This window comes from Pteropus alecto, unplaced genomic scaffold (genome assembly GCF_000325575.1).
Source record: "Pteropus alecto unplaced genomic scaffold, ASM32557v1 scaffold43, whole genome shotgun sequence".
In the NCBI taxonomy this organism is placed as follows: Eukaryota; Metazoa; Chordata; class Mammalia; order Chiroptera; family Pteropodidae; genus Pteropus; species Pteropus alecto.
In genome coordinates this window covers 1,324,046-1,339,445 of record NW_006435764.1, presented here as the reverse complement: position 1 = coordinate 1,339,445, position 15,400 = coordinate 1,324,046, and the positions used below count along the sequence as shown (strand labels likewise).

The following is a 15,400-nucleotide window of genomic DNA, read 5'->3' as shown; positions in this document are numbered from 1 at the left end:
GCCGTGGCGGTGGGGGTCCAGGCGGGGGGGCTGGTGGGAAGGGCACTGGGCCACAGACACCCCCTCGGTGGCTCCAAATCTCTGCCAGCAGGAAAGGCGGCGGGATCCGCCCTCACACTCTCTGTCCCTGCAGGGAGCTGCCCGTGGGGGCGGCCAGCGGTGCCTGTCCTGGCGGCCCCAGGGATGCTGGACACGGGCAGGCGCCGGGCCTGTGCCGGGGTGAGATCGACTTCGGAGGGTCTGGGAAGAAGCGAGGCAGGGTGAGGGCCGCCCCGGCTGCCCCGCCAGGACTCCGCCTGGCCCTCACGCCCTGGTGACCGAGTGCCACGTGCTCGCTGGAAGCCTGGGCCCCGCTCCTCCCCTGCTCGCCCACCCCAGGGGCCTCGTTCGGAGCCCCGTGCGGGCAGAATTGCAGAGCTGGCGGTGCCCTCCAGCCCCAGCCTCCTCCCGACCCCAAAGGTCCAGGCCCCTCCTCCGTCCAGCTCTCGCCGCTGGCCCAGGAGGAAGCGAGGTCCAGACTGGGCCTGGGACCGCCCAGGCTACTCTCCTGCTGTTGCCCTGCCCCCACAGGGACCGCTGGCCTCTCTCCTTCTGTGCCCCTGACCCCCCGCTGCCAGCGTCCACTCCTGCCCTGTGCCCCTGGCCGTGCCCAGTAGCCCCGCCCCGATCCTGAGGCTGCTGGCCTCTGCCTCCTGCAGTTCGTGAAGGTGCCGAGCGGCGTGGACCCCTCCGTGCTCTTTGATCTGCTGCTGGCCGAGTGGCACCTGCCGGCCCCCAACCTCGTGGTGTCCCTGGTGGGCGTGGAGCGGCCTTTCCCCATGAGGTCCTGGCTGCGGGACGTCCTGCGCAAGGGGCTGGTGAAGGCGGCTCAGAGCACAGGTCAGGCCCCAGCACGGTCCAGGGCCTCGGAGTGCAGAGCCTGGCCCACTGAGCCCCCGGCCAACCTCCAGCCGATCCCCCGGCACGACCCGCAGTGGGAGCAGCTCCTGGGGATGTGGCCGAGCAGCCGAGGGCCCCCCAGGTCCAGAGTCTCCCCCAGGAGAGTTCTGGCCATTCTGTGGGCCGAGGCCTGGCCTGTCCACTCGCAGGGCCCAGCGGCCTCAGCGAGATGCTCTGGGGGGGCGGCGACTGTCTCTCCGCCCCTCCACCTCCCTTGGGGGCACACTGTAGCCGGCCAGTCATTGGGTCAGCATGAGGGCTCGGGCCTTGTCAGTGTGGAAATGCTCGCGGCACAGAGAGGCCTTCGTACCAGGCGGGCCGGGGCTGTGCAGTCTGGAGACACCCCCCGATCTGGGGCCCGCGGGCGGGGGGCGGGGAGTGCTGTGGCTGGGGGGCGGCCGGCGGGGCCTGGCGCACCGGGCACAGAGAGCCCATGCCTGCAGGCGCCTGGATCCTGACCAGCGCGCTCCGCGTGGGCCTCGCCCGGTACGTCGGGCAGACGGTGCGTGACCACTCGCTGGCCAGCACGTCCACCAAGGCCCGCGTGGTGGCCATCGGCATCGCCTCGCTGGGCCGTGTGCTGCACCGTCAGCTTCTGGACAATGCCCAGGTGAGTGTCCGGCTTGGAGCACCGTGGCCGCAGGGCAAGGTGGGCCCAGAAGGCAGGCAGGGGCCAGAATCCCACGTATCACCCACCCCAGGGCGGGAGGGAGGCATTCTGCCAAGGCCAGCCGCTCAGTCCCGAGCGCTGACCACACCTCGCCACCTGCTGACCGTGCGTTTTTGGGGGAACATCTCCCGAGAACTTCTGTGTGCCAAGCCAGCCACGGACAGACCAGACGCTGCCCTCGGGGCTCAGGGCTGGGGAGCGTGAGACAGGTGGTCCTGGAGGTGGGGGGCGGGGCGGAGAGGAGGGGAAGGGAAAGATTTTTGACGAAGGGAGGGGGAGGGAGGAGGGGGGCAGGATAGGGTGTGAGGGTGAAGGGCGTGGGGTGGTGCTGCCAGGCTCCCAGTCAGCACAGACCTGGGAGGGGGGCCTGGGCCCCAAGAGCTCAGCCCCGGGCTCAGCCCCGTGCCCGAAGTGCTGTCCTGGCCACTGTCGCACCAGCGGGGGTGACCCTGGGGCCTACGGCCGGCCGGGCCAGAGGACGCCCTGCAGCCCCTGCTGCACGGAGCTCCCCACGGCCCCGGGCTCTTCCTGGGGATTCCTCCCCAGCAGCCGAGCCCCGCCTCTGTGCGGCGGTGGGAACAGGCCTGGGCACCAGCCTCAAGGTGTGCTTGGGGGCCCAGGAGCACAGCCCCGTCCACTACCCCACGGACGACGGCGCCGGCCAGGGCCCCCTCTGCTCACTGGACAACAACCACTCTCACTTCATCCTGGTGGAGCCGGGACCCCCCAGGAAGGGGGACGGGCAGATGGAGCTGTGGCTGAGGCTGGAGAAGCACATCTCAGAGCAGCGGACTGGCTATGGGGGTGAGCCGCCCAGGGGGCCGCTGGGGAGCCTGGCGGCGGGGCGGGAAGGACCACCGCGTGGGCAGGGAGGGCGGTCCAGGCGGAAGGCGCCCCGCACGCCCGAGCCTCAGACCCGGGGCCTGCGGGCGCCTGGAGGGGGAGCTGCTGGCCAGGGCGGTGGGGGCGCTGGGGGCGCTGCGGACGGAGCGGCCATGCCAGGAGTCACTGCCGCTCTGTGTCCTCCAGGCCGCCCCTGGCCAGAGGCTCTGGCTGTGGGCGCAGGGATTGGGGAAGAAAATGAAGTCTGCAAGTTCCAGAGGCACGCGGCCACCAGGGGGCAGTGCTGTCCGCGGAACGGGCGCCACTCTGCCCGGTGCTCTAGGGCATAACTGACTTGTGAACGGGATGCAGAGAGGCTCACGATGCTGACGGACAGCGAGCACTCTTTGAAAACCGACACGCAGCCACACTCCTGTTTAAACCTTCGCACTGGACGACATCCTGCCCGGGGCTCCCAAAGCCTGGCTGACCCACGCACCCTGCCACGTCCTCGTGGGCAGCCGGGGGCTGCCTTTGGGAGCAGCGGGGTCCCTGCCGCCCGGCGGGCCCGGCAGACCCAGGCGTGTCCCGGCGTGCTGGGCATAGGGAGGTCTGGTGTCTGGTTCACGTTTGGGGAGAAGCCCCCTGAGACCCCTGCATGTCACCCGTCAGCACGGTCAGCATGGCTTCTGCGCGACGGGGACACGGGGACAGCCACTGGGCACTTGGAAGGCAGCTGGCACGGCCAAGACCGGATGCACTGTGCTTACACGACTTTATGTTTAAACAGCCACAAAGCGGCCACATTGGACAGTGGGGGCATTGACCCCGGGGGACGGGGCCGTGATACACGGCCCCTGGTTGGCAGCCTGGAGCCCACATTTCTCTAGAAAAAGCCTCTTGGTCAGAAAACATGGTAGATGGATAGTCTGAGTCCTGAGTCTCACCCCGGGGAGAGGGCCCCGGGCTCCCTGCTCACCCCAGGCACCTGGGAGGACCTCACCGGGCCTCTGTCCACAGGCACCGGCAGCATCGAGATCCCTGTCCTCTGTCTGCTGGTCAACGGTGACCCCAGCACCCTGGAGGTAGGCGGGGTGGGAGGGGGGCCTGGCTGTGCCTGGCAGCCAGCTGGGGCCTCCTGCAGGCCCCTCCCCACCTGGCACGGGGCGGGGGAAGGGCCAGGGGCTCCGGGGACCCAGGATACACCGGGAGCTGATGTGGGGTCCCCTCTCCCTCCCTGCGGCCTCAGAGGATTTCCCGGGCCGTGGAGCACGCCGCCCCCTGGCTGGTGCTGGCGGGCTCAGGCGGCGTCGCCGACGTGCTGGCTGCCTTGGTGGACCAGCCCCACCTCTTGGTGCCCCAGCTGGCCGAGAAGCAGTTTAAAGAGAAGTTCCCCGGCAAGCATTTCTCCCGGGAGGACATCGTGCACTGGACAGAACTGGTAGGAGCACCTCAGACACCAAGACCAGTCAGGAGGGCAACTCTCGTCCCCCATTCCCAGGCGGGGCTGGCCCTGGCGGAGGTCTCTGCGCTCCCTTCCCGCCGATGGCCCAGGCCTCTTGCTGCAAAGCCCCGTGCTCGTTCCTGCCCTGGGCCTGCCCGCGGGGCCACCCTCCGTGTCCCGCCCGCGGGGCCAGCCTCCGTGTCCCGCCCGCGGGGCCAGCCTCCGTGTCCCGCCCGCGGGGCCAGCCTCCGTGTCCCGCCCGCGGGGCCAGCCTCCGTGTCCCGCCCGCGGGGCCAGCCTCCGTGTCCCGCCCGCGGGGCCAGCCTCCGTGTCCCGCCCGCGGGGCCACCCTCCGTGTCCCGCCCGCGGGGCCAGCCTCCGTGTCCTGCTGTCCCAGCTGCAGAACATCGCCTGCCACTCGCACCTGCTCACGGTGTACGACTTCGAGCAGGAGGGCTCCGAGGAGCTGGACACCGTCATCCTCAAGGCGCTGGTGAAAGGTGAGGGCCTGGCGGTGCCTGAGGCATGCTGGGAGAGGGTGCTGGGCACAGGCGGGCGGCCGACTGCCACCCCCTCCACGGCCCGGGGCCCTGCTCCTGGCAACGGGCTGCTGCCCACACCCTGCCTGGCCATGGGTCTCGGCTTCCAGCGTCCCGCACCCAGGCAGGGCCGCCGCCCAGGTGGGTGTCAGCAGCAGGGACACGTGGTGGGACGGCAGCCCTCCGCCGTGTGTGTGTGTGTGTGTGTGTGTGTGTGTGTGTGAGACGCCGTGCTCGCCTGGGCAACACACATCACAGCGAGAGTAATGCGGACCACAGCGTCTGCACGCACAGAGGTCGACACGCACATCTGTGAGGTCTGTATTTGGCAAGTTTCATGTTAGATATATTTTAACACAATTTTAAAAGCTAGTTAGTCTTCAGGTCAGTGGCTTTTAGTATATTCACGAGGTCTTGCATCCATCGCTACTAATTCCTCCTACATTTCTGTCACCCCAGACCCTGGCAGCCACCAGTCTGCCTACTTTCTGTCCCTACGGATTTGCTTATTTAGGGCGTTCCCAATAAGTGGGGTCATACAACTTGTGGCCGTTCCCTCGCACGACGTTCTGAAGGGTCAGCCACGTGGCGGGGTGTCCGTGCTTCGCTCCCGTTTAAGGCTGAGTGACAGTCCCCGGTGGAAGGGCCACATTTCATCTCTCCGTCTGCGGACATGGGTTGTCTCCCCTTCTCGGCTTAGTGGGCTTTTTGTTGGAGACCCGCACGTGCCATGGGGCCGGGCACAGGCCCAGGGAGGGAGGGGCCGCTCGCTGTCCCCGGCCTGTTGGCATTTCTGCCGGGGCCACCGGCACCAGCTCCCAGGGGACTTGCAACATCCTGTGCCCCTCACCGTTACTCAGAGGGCGTGAACCGGGGCACAGTTCCAGTAGCCACACCTAGAGGAGCCTCCGGAGGGACACTGGCCTCGCCCTCATCCTGTCTGCCTGCTCTGCCTGCAGCCTGCAAGAGCCACAGCCAGGAGGCACAGGACTACCTGGACGAGCTCAAGCTGGCCGTGGCCTGGGACCGTGTGGACATCGCCAAGAGCGAGATCTTCAATGGGGACGTGGAGTGGAAGGTGCCCTGCCCGCCCTGGAGCCCCGTTTCCGGCCAACGGAGGGGGCAGGCGGTGTCCCGAGGGCCACGGGCGGGTCCATCCTCTCCCAGGCCAGGCAAGGCACACCCCAGATTGCCACATCGCTTACCACCTCCCAGGCAGGACGGGCTGAGCTATCACTGGTTGTGGGCCCGCGCCAAAGCCTCAGGGACTGTGACACGCTCGGTGGCCCTGAGCGCTGCCCACCGTGCCTGCCCCACCCAGAGGGCCGGGCTGGGTGACCGAGCTGGGGTCGGTGCCGGGGGCCCCCCTCACGCCCCCGTGTCCTGTCCCCACGGCCGCCCAGTCCTGCGACCTGGAGGAGGCGATGATGGATGCGCTGGTGAGCAACAAGCCCGAGTTCGTGCGCCTGTTCGTGGACCACGGCGCCAGCGTGGCCGACTTCCTGACCTACGGGCGGCTGCAGCAGCTGTACCGGGCCGTGCCCCCCAAGAGCCTGCTCTTTGACCTGCTGCAGCGCAAGCACGAGGAGGGCCGGCCGGCGCCGCAGGCCCGGGGGCCGCCCGCCTTCTCCCTGCACGATGTGTCCCGCGTGCTCAAGGACTTCCTGCACGACGCCTGCCGGGGCTTCTACCAGGCGGTATGCGGGGCGGCGGGGGCTGGGGCGGGGCCGCGCTGGAGGCTGACACCCCTGTCCTGCAGGAGAGGGGGCCGGCCAGAAGGCCCGCTGGCCAGAAGTGGCTGCTGGACCTGAGCCAGAAGAGTGAGAACCCGTGGAGGGACCTGTTCCTGTGGGCCGTGCTGCAGAGCCGCCATGAGATGGCCACCTACTTCTGGGCCATGGTGAGCAGGGGCCTCGGCAGCTACACGCGCCCAGCCGGGCTCCCTGGAGGCGGTCCTGGGGATAGGGGGCCGGGGACAACGGGCCGGCCTCCTCGGACTGTCTCCTAGGGCCAGGAGGGTGTGGCAGCTGCTCTGGCCGCTTGCAAGATCCTCAGAGAGGTGTCGCACCTGGACGTGGAGGCCGAGGCGGGCCACAGCACGTCCCAGGCCACATACGAGCAGCTGGCCCTGGGTAAGCCGGGGCCTGGCGTCAGACCAACCCCACGGCAGGGGCCCAGGGTGACCTCGGTGGCCCTCTGGGCCCGTGGGCTCCTCCCAGGAGGGACTGGTGGCCAGGCAGTGGTGACCACGCAGCCCCACGCCTTTGCAAGTGCGGGGCTCTGTGGCGGGGACGGGAGATGCTCAGGGTGACCGAGGCTCCCACGGTCCTGACAAGAGACGGAAGGGCCTGGTGAGGAAGGTCGGCATCCACGTGTCACAGGCCTGGCCGGCCGGGGCGGCCCCCCGGGGGCGGGCACAGGGCAGGGAGGGCGGGGCGGGCGCCCAGTGCCAGCGGCCGGTCCCTCGGGCAGGCCTCTTCTCCGAGTGCTACAGCAACAGCGAGGACCGCGCCTTCGCCCTGCTGGTGCGCCGCACCCGCGGCTGGAGCAGGACCACCTGCCTGCACCTGGCCACCGAGGCCGACACCAAGGCCTTCTTTGCCCACGACGGGGTACAGGTGAGCGGCCAGCCTCGCGGAGGGCTGCGGGGGTGAGGCGGGCAGGCAGACAGTAGGTGCCATGGCCGACCTTCCCCAGACAGCAGCTACCGTCCCCCCGCGCCCCATGACCCAGCCGTGTAGAGTGGGGGACACAGGAAGGGGGTGTTCCATTCCTAGAAGGCACCCGCCCACTCCCTCCGTGGGCCCCATGGCCTTCCCACCTCGGGTCTCAGACCCCGAGCCTGGCCTCCTTGCACTGAAGGCTCTTGCCCCCCAGGATGGGGCCCCAGGAGGCAGGGCTGGGGGGACGAGGTTTCGGCTGGGTCCTGAAGTGCCCACCCGGCCCAGGGTGCAGTGTGGGCAGCAGTGTGGGGCGGGAGGCCAGCACCTCTGCCTTCGTTCCAGGCCTTCCTGACCAGGCTCTGGTGGGGGGACATGGCCTCGGGCACGTCCATCCTGCGGCTGCTGGGTGCCTTCCTCTGTCCTGCGCTCCTCTACACCAACCTCATCACCTTCAGGTCGGTCGGGGCCACCGGGGCCGGGGGCGGCTGGTGCAGCACCGGCGTGGGCTCCGCCTGCACCCCTCCCTGCTGCACCCTGCACTTCCTCCATGGTTGGGTGCCGGGGGCCAAGCGGGCACCACCGGCTGTCCCACCCATGGGCCTTCAGGGTCCTCTGTGCTTGCAGTGAGGAGGTCCCACTGAGGACAGGCCTGGAGGACCTACAGGAGCTAGACAGCCTGGACACGGAGAAGAGCCTGCTCTGCAGCCCGGGCAGTGGGTAAGGGCCAGCAGGAGGGTGGGCGGGGCGGAGGGGTCCGGCAGCTGGGAGGCTGGACTCCCTCCTGTGGGACACCTGGCCACTGCCTCACCGCTGGCCGTGGCCTCCTCTGTGATGCAGGGTGGAGGAGCCGGCTGAGGCCCCGAGGACTCAGGGCAGCCGAGGCCCACGTGTGGCCTTCCTGCTCACGCGCTGGCGGAAGTTCTGGGGCGCGCCTGTGACCGTGTTCCTGGGGAACGTGGTCATGTACTTTGCGTTCCTCTTCCTGTTCACCTACGTCCTGCTGGTGGACTTCAAGCCACCTCCCCAGGGGCCATCGGGGCCTGAGGTCACCCTCTACTTCTGGGTCTTCACATTGGTGCTGGAGGAGATTCGACAGGTCAGCAGTGGGTCCAGCTCGCTGCGCTCTGATCCCGCTCCAGACTGGACGACGCCAGCTCCAGACTGGGCCCCCATCCCACTCTAGACTGAGCCCTGATCCCACTCTAGACTAGGCCTCGATCCCGCTCCAGACTGGGCTGACCCCAGATCCAGACTGGGCCCCGATCATGATCCAGACTGGATCCCACTCTAGACTGGGCCTCGATCCCGCTCCAGACTGAGCCCTGATCCCGCTCTAGACTGAGCCCTGATCCCGCTCTAGACCAGGCCCCGATCCCTGCCGATCCCAGCCTCGTCTGGCCGGGGCTGTCTCCAGCGAGGTGGCAGCCCAGGCAGCTATCAGCGGACTGTCTGGCCCCCTGCCAGGGCTTCTTCACGGATGAGGACGTGCACCTGGTGAAGAAGTTCGCGCTCTACGTGGAGGACAACTGGAACAAGTGTGACATGGTGGCCATCTTCCTGTTTGTCGTTGGCGTCATCTGCAGGTCTGTGGGGCCTGGGGTCTTGCGGGGGCAGCCTCGGGTGGGTCGGCGGGCAGGGTCGCCTTCAGGATGGGTCCTCCTGGGGACTCAAGACTCCTGCTTGCCGTGTCTTGGGGGAGCACCTTCCCCCGCCCGGCTCCGCGGCCCGCCCAGCCCGCCTTCCCCCCACAGGATGCTGTCCTCGGCGTTCGAGGCCGGACGCGCGGTCCTCGCCATCGACTTCATGGTGTTCACCCTCCGCCTCATCCACATCTTCGCCATCCACAAGCAGCTGGGCCCCAAGATCATCGCTGTGGAGCGAATGGTGAGCCCCGGCCTGCCCCCCACGGCCCTGGGCGGTCGGCGACGCCCCCTGCTCTGACCCCGCCGGCTGCTGATGCTCCTCCCCCGCCCCGCCCCAGATGAAGGACGTCTTCTTCTTCCTCTTCTTCCTGAGCGTGTGGCTCGTGGCCTACGGCGTGGCCACGCAGGCGCTGCTGCACCCCCACGACAGCCGCCTGCAGTGGGTCTTCCGCCGCGTGCTCTACCGGCCCTACCTGCAGATCTTCGGGCAGATCCCGCTGGATGAGATCGACGGTCAGCACCAGCCCGCTGGGTGGTGAGGGTGCTGGGCGCGGCGCTCCGGCTGGGCTATAGTCACACTGAGTCGTGCACCAAGTTCCTTCTGTAGGACCCTGGACACGTGGCCCTCAAGAGGGGCCTTTGGGGGAGCTTACGTGAAACCCTGGCCGGGAGCTGGCTGAAGGCGGGGAAGTCCCTGAGGCCAGTCCCCACACCCTACACACTCGCACAGGACCAGGCCACAGAGCCCCCCGCCTCGGGCCTCACGCTGGAGGCTGGGACATGAGGAGGCCTTGAAGTGGGCAGGGGCTGGTCTCCTGCGGGGCTGAGGGGACAAGCCTTGCTTTGGGGTGGTCTGTGCCAAGCGCAGGGATGGGCAGGTGCTGTAGAAGTAGGCAGGGGCCATCCCAGCCCGTACCTGACCATCGCCTGGCGTCTGGGCCCCTCCAGCTGGCCCCATGTCCCCGAGCCTCTGCCCTCCTGCATAGCCCTGCTGGGCAGCCCATCTCCCTATGACCTGTCCATCCATCCACCAGAGGCCCCACACCCAGCCCTGGGCCACTTGCTGGGAAGGCCTCTGCTGCCAAACTGTCCCCGAGACCACTGCTTCTCTTGGGGCCACCCCAACATGGTCACGCATGGCCTGTCTGAGGCGTGGTGCCCCCAAGCCGGCCTCTGCACTGGGCGGAAGGCTGGCGGAAGTCCCGAGAACGTCTCGCAGTAGGCACAGTGCTGGAAGCCGACCTGCCTGATGGTGGGTTGCAGGGGACAGGGACACCAGTGCAGACCCCTGGGACGGCTGGGCTTCAGCGAGGAGGAGGAGAGAGAGCTGGCCCCCTGGGAGAGGGTGGGCCAGTGTGAGAGGCCCAGGGCACCAGCCCAGCGGGACACTCCTGGGCACGGAGGGGAGTCCCCCAGGGGGCCACGGGACAGTCACTGGCACACCGTGTGGCTGAGGTCTGACCCAGACCTTCGCAGCTGATGAGGCAGGAGCTTGCGGTGAATATTTGTTAAGGGGCTAGCAGGCCATGGGAGCGGGCTGGCGGGACGGGCGGGGGGTGCTGCGCCGCCACGGACACTGCCTCCCGACTCGGGGCTCCTCGAGGCCTGTTTCCTTAGTCCTCCACCCCCACTGGGACTCCCCCGTGTTTGCTCGGCCACAGGCACCAGTTTTCCAGGCCATTAGTTTAAACTGGGCTCTGCTGCCCTCACCGTATGGCCTCTGCTGAAGGACGGTGCCATGACCCCCGACACCGCCCCGTCCACACAGGCCCCCGGGCCTCCAGTGCTGGGTGGTCTCACCGGCCACAGTAACCACATCTGTGGCCCGGCCGGCCCCAGCCCCAGGCTGGAACGGGGACAGTGGTATAGGATGGGTCACCGGGGAGGGTGGAGGGGTGCAGACTTCCCGCGGGGTCCACGCTCTGAGGGCTGCCTCAGAAAGGCTGGCAGCGCCCCGTGGCCGAGGGGCCGGAGACCCACAGGGAGTCAGAGAGCAGTGTGGCGGGGCCAGCTGAGAGCCTACTGTGCCGCGGGCTGCGGGGTCCACCGACAAGCCGAGCAGGGAGCGGGGGCTGAGGCTCGGGTGGCCCTGGCCTGCGGGGCTGGGCCCAGGGTTCCGCCCTGCTCTCCCCGTGCTGGGTGGGAGCCGGGCCTGAGCCCTGACGGCAGGCAGGCTCCTCCCTGGAGCCCGGGCCCAGGGGCCACTGGACTTCCAGCCCGGCCACACGGCCCCGTGTCATGGTGGCTCAGGGTCTCAGGGCCACAGAGCTGCTTTTATAGACAGATTGCCGACTTCGCACGCTCGTGGCCAGGCCCACGTCGGCCGCCTGGGCGGAGAGAGAGGAGGGTCAGGAAGGAGCCCGGGCCAGAGCTAGAGAAGAAGGCCGCGAGGGCCCGCCCCCTCCGCACACTCAGTCACTCAGGAGAGCTGAGGAGAGGGACGTCCCAGTGACGGAGACACGGCCTGACACACGTGCGTGGAGGGGGCGCGTGGGCAGACACGGGTAGACAGAGACCCCAGTGGCGCCTGGACTCGGTCACAGCACAGAAGCCTGTGCAGGCGCCTGCACACGGTCACACACACGTCCTTCTTGATAAAGAGTCGCCTGCGCACCCAGGGCTATCATGGGCCTGCGTGCCCACCCGCTCCCATCCACTGCTCCCCACTCCCTGTCCTGGGGTCCAGGGCTGGCCCTGCAGGGGGAGCTGGAGCTGCTCCTCAGGACGCCCCTGACCAGGGCGTGGCTCAGCCCGAGCCCAGGTGACACTCCCTGCGGCAGGCACCCCGAGAAGTCCTGCATGAGAGACACTGGCCGCCCTTGCCCAGGCCAGCCGTCCCCGAACTGGCTGTGAGCACAGCCTTGGGAGTGGGGAGAGGCAGCCAGCAGACACCCGGCCTTCTGTCCCCACCCCAAGGGCCGCAGCACTGCCTCGGGAGCCTGTGGCCCGGGCTGTGACGACAGTTTGGTGGAGGGAGAATGTGGGGCCAGTGCCACTAGGCTGGCCATCCATCTGGCTGACTCAGGACTGTGGTGTCCCATGTGGGGACATTCAGTACTACCACCAGGTCCTCTGTCCCGTCGCTAGCTGAGGGCCTCTGCCCGTGGCCGCCCTTGCCACCCCACAGCGCCCCTCCCTTTCAGAAGCCCGCGTGAACTGCTCCACGCACCCACTGCTGCCTGAGGACTCGCCCGCCTGCCCCAACCTCTACGCCAACTGGCTGGTCATCCTCCTGCTGGTCACCTTCCTGCTCGTCACCAATGTGCTGCTCATGAACCTGCTCATCGCCATGTTCAGGTGCATCCCCCACTCGTCCACTTGCGGGTGGCCCTGGCGACCCCAGCTCCTGGTGCTCTGGGTCCTAGCTGTCCCAGCAGGTAGAGGCCTGGATGTGGGGGGCACCCCAAACACTGTCTCTCCTTCCGGCAGGGACTGGAGGGCTGGCAAGGGAAGGCAGGTCCCCAGGAGGTGGTGTGGCTCTTGGTGGGGGCGGGGGCGGGGCGATGCTGTCCGAGTCCCTGCACATGCCCCCCTTCCCTCCGCCCCCCCCCCGTCCCCCACAGAGGGGAGCAGGGCCTGGGTCTGCGGAGGCTGAGGCCTGCTGGTGTCCAGAGCCTGGGCTCATGCAGCAGCGCGGGGGGCGGGGGAGGAGGGACTGCCCTAAGGAACCCCGACTCTGACACACCCCGCACAGGGCATCTGGCAACCCAGTGATTTGAAACCGGCCGGTGAAGGGGTGGGGGCCCCTTTCTCCAGGCGGCACGAGGTGGGGGGGGTGTGTGCACCCCGCCGCCCACACGCCCGCCCCGCAGCTACACGTTCCAGGTGGTGCAGGGCAATGCCGACATGTTCTGGAAGTTTCAGCGCTACCACCTCATCGTGGAGTACCAGGAGCGCCCCGCCCTGGCCCCGCCCTTCATCCTGCTCAGCCACCTGAGCCTGCTGCTCAAGAGGGTCTTCCAGAAGGAGGCCGGGCAGAAGCGGGCACGCCTGGGTGAGGCCCCGCAGCCCTGGGCGAGCGTGTGGATGGGGCTGGGGACGGGGCGTGAGGCCTGCTGGGTAGGCGAGCAGGGCTGCGGCTGGGCCCCCTGGGAGCCGGACTCCTGCCGCGCCGCCTCCCCAGAGAGAGACCTGCCGGAGCCCCTGGACCAGAAGATGGTCATCTGGGAGGCGGTTCAGAAGGAGAACTATCTGAGCCAGCGGGAGAAGCAGCGGAAGGGCAGCGCGGAGGAGGCGCTGCGCAAGACGGCTCACAGGTGCGCGGCGCCCCCACCCCGCCCCGGGATCCGAACGGGGGAAACGGAGGCCGAGAGGGCGGGGCTGTGTCCGACTGTCAGGGACGCGGCATCTGGCCTCCCGGCCGTGACCAGGGCTCCGCTAGGGCCTTGCCTGCCCTACGTTTGGGGGACAGGTCCCAAGTGGAACCCCAGCCCTCGCACGGGCCCGCATTGCTTCCTGCCTGCGGGCAGACAGCCCTGGCCTCTCTGGAGGCTGCTCAGCTGCCACCGTGTGCAGGGGGACGCAGGAGCACCACGGACCAGACTGGGGGGAAGGGGGCCAGAGCACCCCACCCCCCCAAAGAGGCCTCAGGGACCCCGAACCCAGCTGAAGGGCTTGAGTGACAGGGGACAAGGGCAGGGCGCTCGCCAAGGTCAGTGCCCTCTGGCCATCAGCAGCCGGCTGCCCACCTGCTCTGCCGCAGGGTGGACCTCCTGGCCAAGCACCTCGGGGGGCTCAGAGAGCAGGAGAAACGCATCCGGGGTCTGGAGTCGCAGGTAGGTGGCGAAGCAGACACCAGGGCCGGCAGCTCTGCCCCCATGTCCAAACTAACACTGGGACAGGGCCCTGGGGGGTCAGCACCCGCCCCTGCCCCGCCCTCCCAAAGAGGCTCTTGCGCTTAGCACCCCCCCATCCACTCTACACGCACACGCGCGCGTGCACATACACACACACACGTACACGTACACGGCTAGAACTTCGCTCTCCAGCTCCCTCCTTCAAGTGCAGCCAGAGGGAGGCCCTGGGCAGCAGGGCTCAGGCAGGACAGGAGGTGGGGAGGCGCCTACACCCCCTGCGCTCCTGAACTCTGGGGCTCAGCTGGGGGCCCCCCGGATGCCTCTCTCTCGGACAGGTCAACTACTGCACCGTGCTCCTGTCCTCCATGGCCGACACGCTGGCCCAGGGCGGCGCCTCCCCCAGTAAGCGTGTGTGTCTGGGGAGGGCTGCGTGAGGGGAGGGATGCGGGACTGCGCTCTGTCACCTGCCTTCCTGTCTGATGGCCCTTGTCAGGCCACTGCCAGCCAGGCAGGGGGCTATGGCCTCGAGGACCCCTGAGGCTCTGCCTGAGGTCAGCCGTCCCCACCAGGGCCACTGCGTCTCATGCTCCACTCTTGGGGGCTCCCCCTCTCTTCCCGGGGCCTGTCTCGCTGGGCGCCCAGCGGCTGAGCGGCCTTCCCTCCCCACTAGACCCTTGGAACTCGGGCGGCGGGAGCCGACAGTGTGCTGCCGACCACGGAGGGGGCCTGGGTGGCCGGGAGCACCCAGAGGCTGGTCCGCTGCCTTCGGATTTCTGAGCCACGTGGCTGTCGGCACAGGGCGTGCCCTCCCCAGAGCCCAGGGCTGGGCCTCTGGCCAGATCAGGTGGCCTCCCTCAGCTGGGGAACTCGGCCCTGCGCAGGCCTCTCCCCGTGGACAGAGCCTCGGGACCAGTTGGCCGGGGCCAGGACGGCAGGCACCTCCCATCCGGGGTCAGCGGTCTACGGCCCACAGCTGTCCCCTTCCCCACCTGTGTATTCTGCTAAGAGACTAACCTGTTACTGAAACCTTAGTGCCCAGTCTCTGCCTCTCAATCCTGGGACCAGCGTTCAGTGTGTCGGCTCCCATCCCCGAGCCCCCAACAGCTCGCGTGAATGCTGGATGGTGTCCAGCCTGGGGAAGTGGCCCAGGACGCTGCCCCACCCCAAAAAGCTGATTTATCTTAGATGGAGCCTGGAGAACATGCCCACACAAGGGCTGCAGCCCAGGCACTTCAAAGCGGACCCCAGGGGTGGCTGCGGGTCCAGTCAGTAAAGCTCATGGCGTTCGGGTCCAGTCAGTAAAGCTCATGGCTGGGAGAGACGGCTTACTTGCTCTGTGGGGTTGGGGTCCAGGCACCTGTGCACCCCCAGCTAGGCTGGCTAGGTAAGGCCCTCCTTCCCTTAGGGGTCCGGAGACCCGGAGCAGGTGTGGGAAAGGCAGGACCGGCTGGGGCAGCCCCCAGGATGGCTGACTCACTCCCCCTAGTCCTGCTGCCCATCAAGAGAGCTGTGACGGCTCCCAGCCACCTTCCCCTGCTGTTGGGCTCACTGCGCCAGCAACGCCTCTGACAGAACTCAGTGGTCCTGGTGACAGTCCCAGGACACTGCTCGTCTTCGCGCATAGCTTGAGAAAAAGCTGAGGGGCAATGCTGCCCAGCTGGCCCGTCCCCACCCCCGTCCACATTCGGGCCTCCTTAGACTGAGCTCATCAACCACCCCCGCCCCCCGCCTCGTGGTCTGCAAACAGGCTGGAGGCCGGAGGCTGCGAGCCCGCCCTGGAGGATCCCGGGCCCTCTCCGCCTCCTGCTCTGGACCACGGAGAGGTCACCTCAGTCCCTCTGGAGTGACCTGCCACTGACGAACGCAGGTGGCGATTTCAAAACT

The 15,400-nt window shown here is 68.4% G+C and overlaps 1 protein-coding gene across 1 annotated transcript in view; it reads left to right on the top strand.

The window, feature by feature from the left end:
- The window catches only part of TRPM5 (transient receptor potential cation channel subfamily M member 5), a 17,311-nt gene extending 1,924 nt beyond the window's left edge, over positions 1–15,387 (top strand). Inside the window, exons 2-24 of the mRNA XM_025046280.1 lie at positions 134–260; positions 699–879; positions 1,383–1,549; positions 2,008–2,413; positions 3,452–3,516; positions 3,681–3,872; positions 4,273–4,375; positions 5,374–5,492; positions 5,818–6,111; positions 6,174–6,314; positions 6,423–6,546; positions 6,887–7,032; positions 7,420–7,532; positions 7,702–7,794; positions 7,915–8,173; positions 8,542–8,961; positions 9,059–9,233; positions 11,864–12,017; positions 12,533–12,714; positions 12,844–12,976; positions 13,423–13,495; positions 13,852–13,918; positions 14,187–15,387. Of these exons, the coding sequence (XP_024902048.1) occupies positions 134–260; positions 699–879; positions 1,383–1,549; positions 2,008–2,413; positions 3,452–3,516; positions 3,681–3,872; positions 4,273–4,375; positions 5,374–5,492; positions 5,818–6,111; positions 6,174–6,314; positions 6,423–6,546; positions 6,887–7,032; positions 7,420–7,532; positions 7,702–7,794; positions 7,915–8,173; positions 8,542–8,961; positions 9,059–9,233; positions 11,864–12,017; positions 12,533–12,714; positions 12,844–12,976; positions 13,423–13,495; positions 13,852–13,918; positions 14,187–14,293 (3,841 nt within the window). The 3' untranslated portion in view covers positions 14,294–15,387. The remainder of the gene's footprint in view (positions 1–133; positions 261–698; positions 880–1,382; positions 1,550–2,007; positions 2,414–3,451; positions 3,517–3,680; positions 3,873–4,272; positions 4,376–5,373; positions 5,493–5,817; positions 6,112–6,173; positions 6,315–6,422; positions 6,547–6,886; positions 7,033–7,419; positions 7,533–7,701; positions 7,795–7,914; positions 8,174–8,541; positions 8,962–9,058; positions 9,234–11,863; positions 12,018–12,532; positions 12,715–12,843; positions 12,977–13,422; positions 13,496–13,851; positions 13,919–14,186) is intronic.
- Positions 15,388–15,400: the final 13 nt, after the last annotated feature.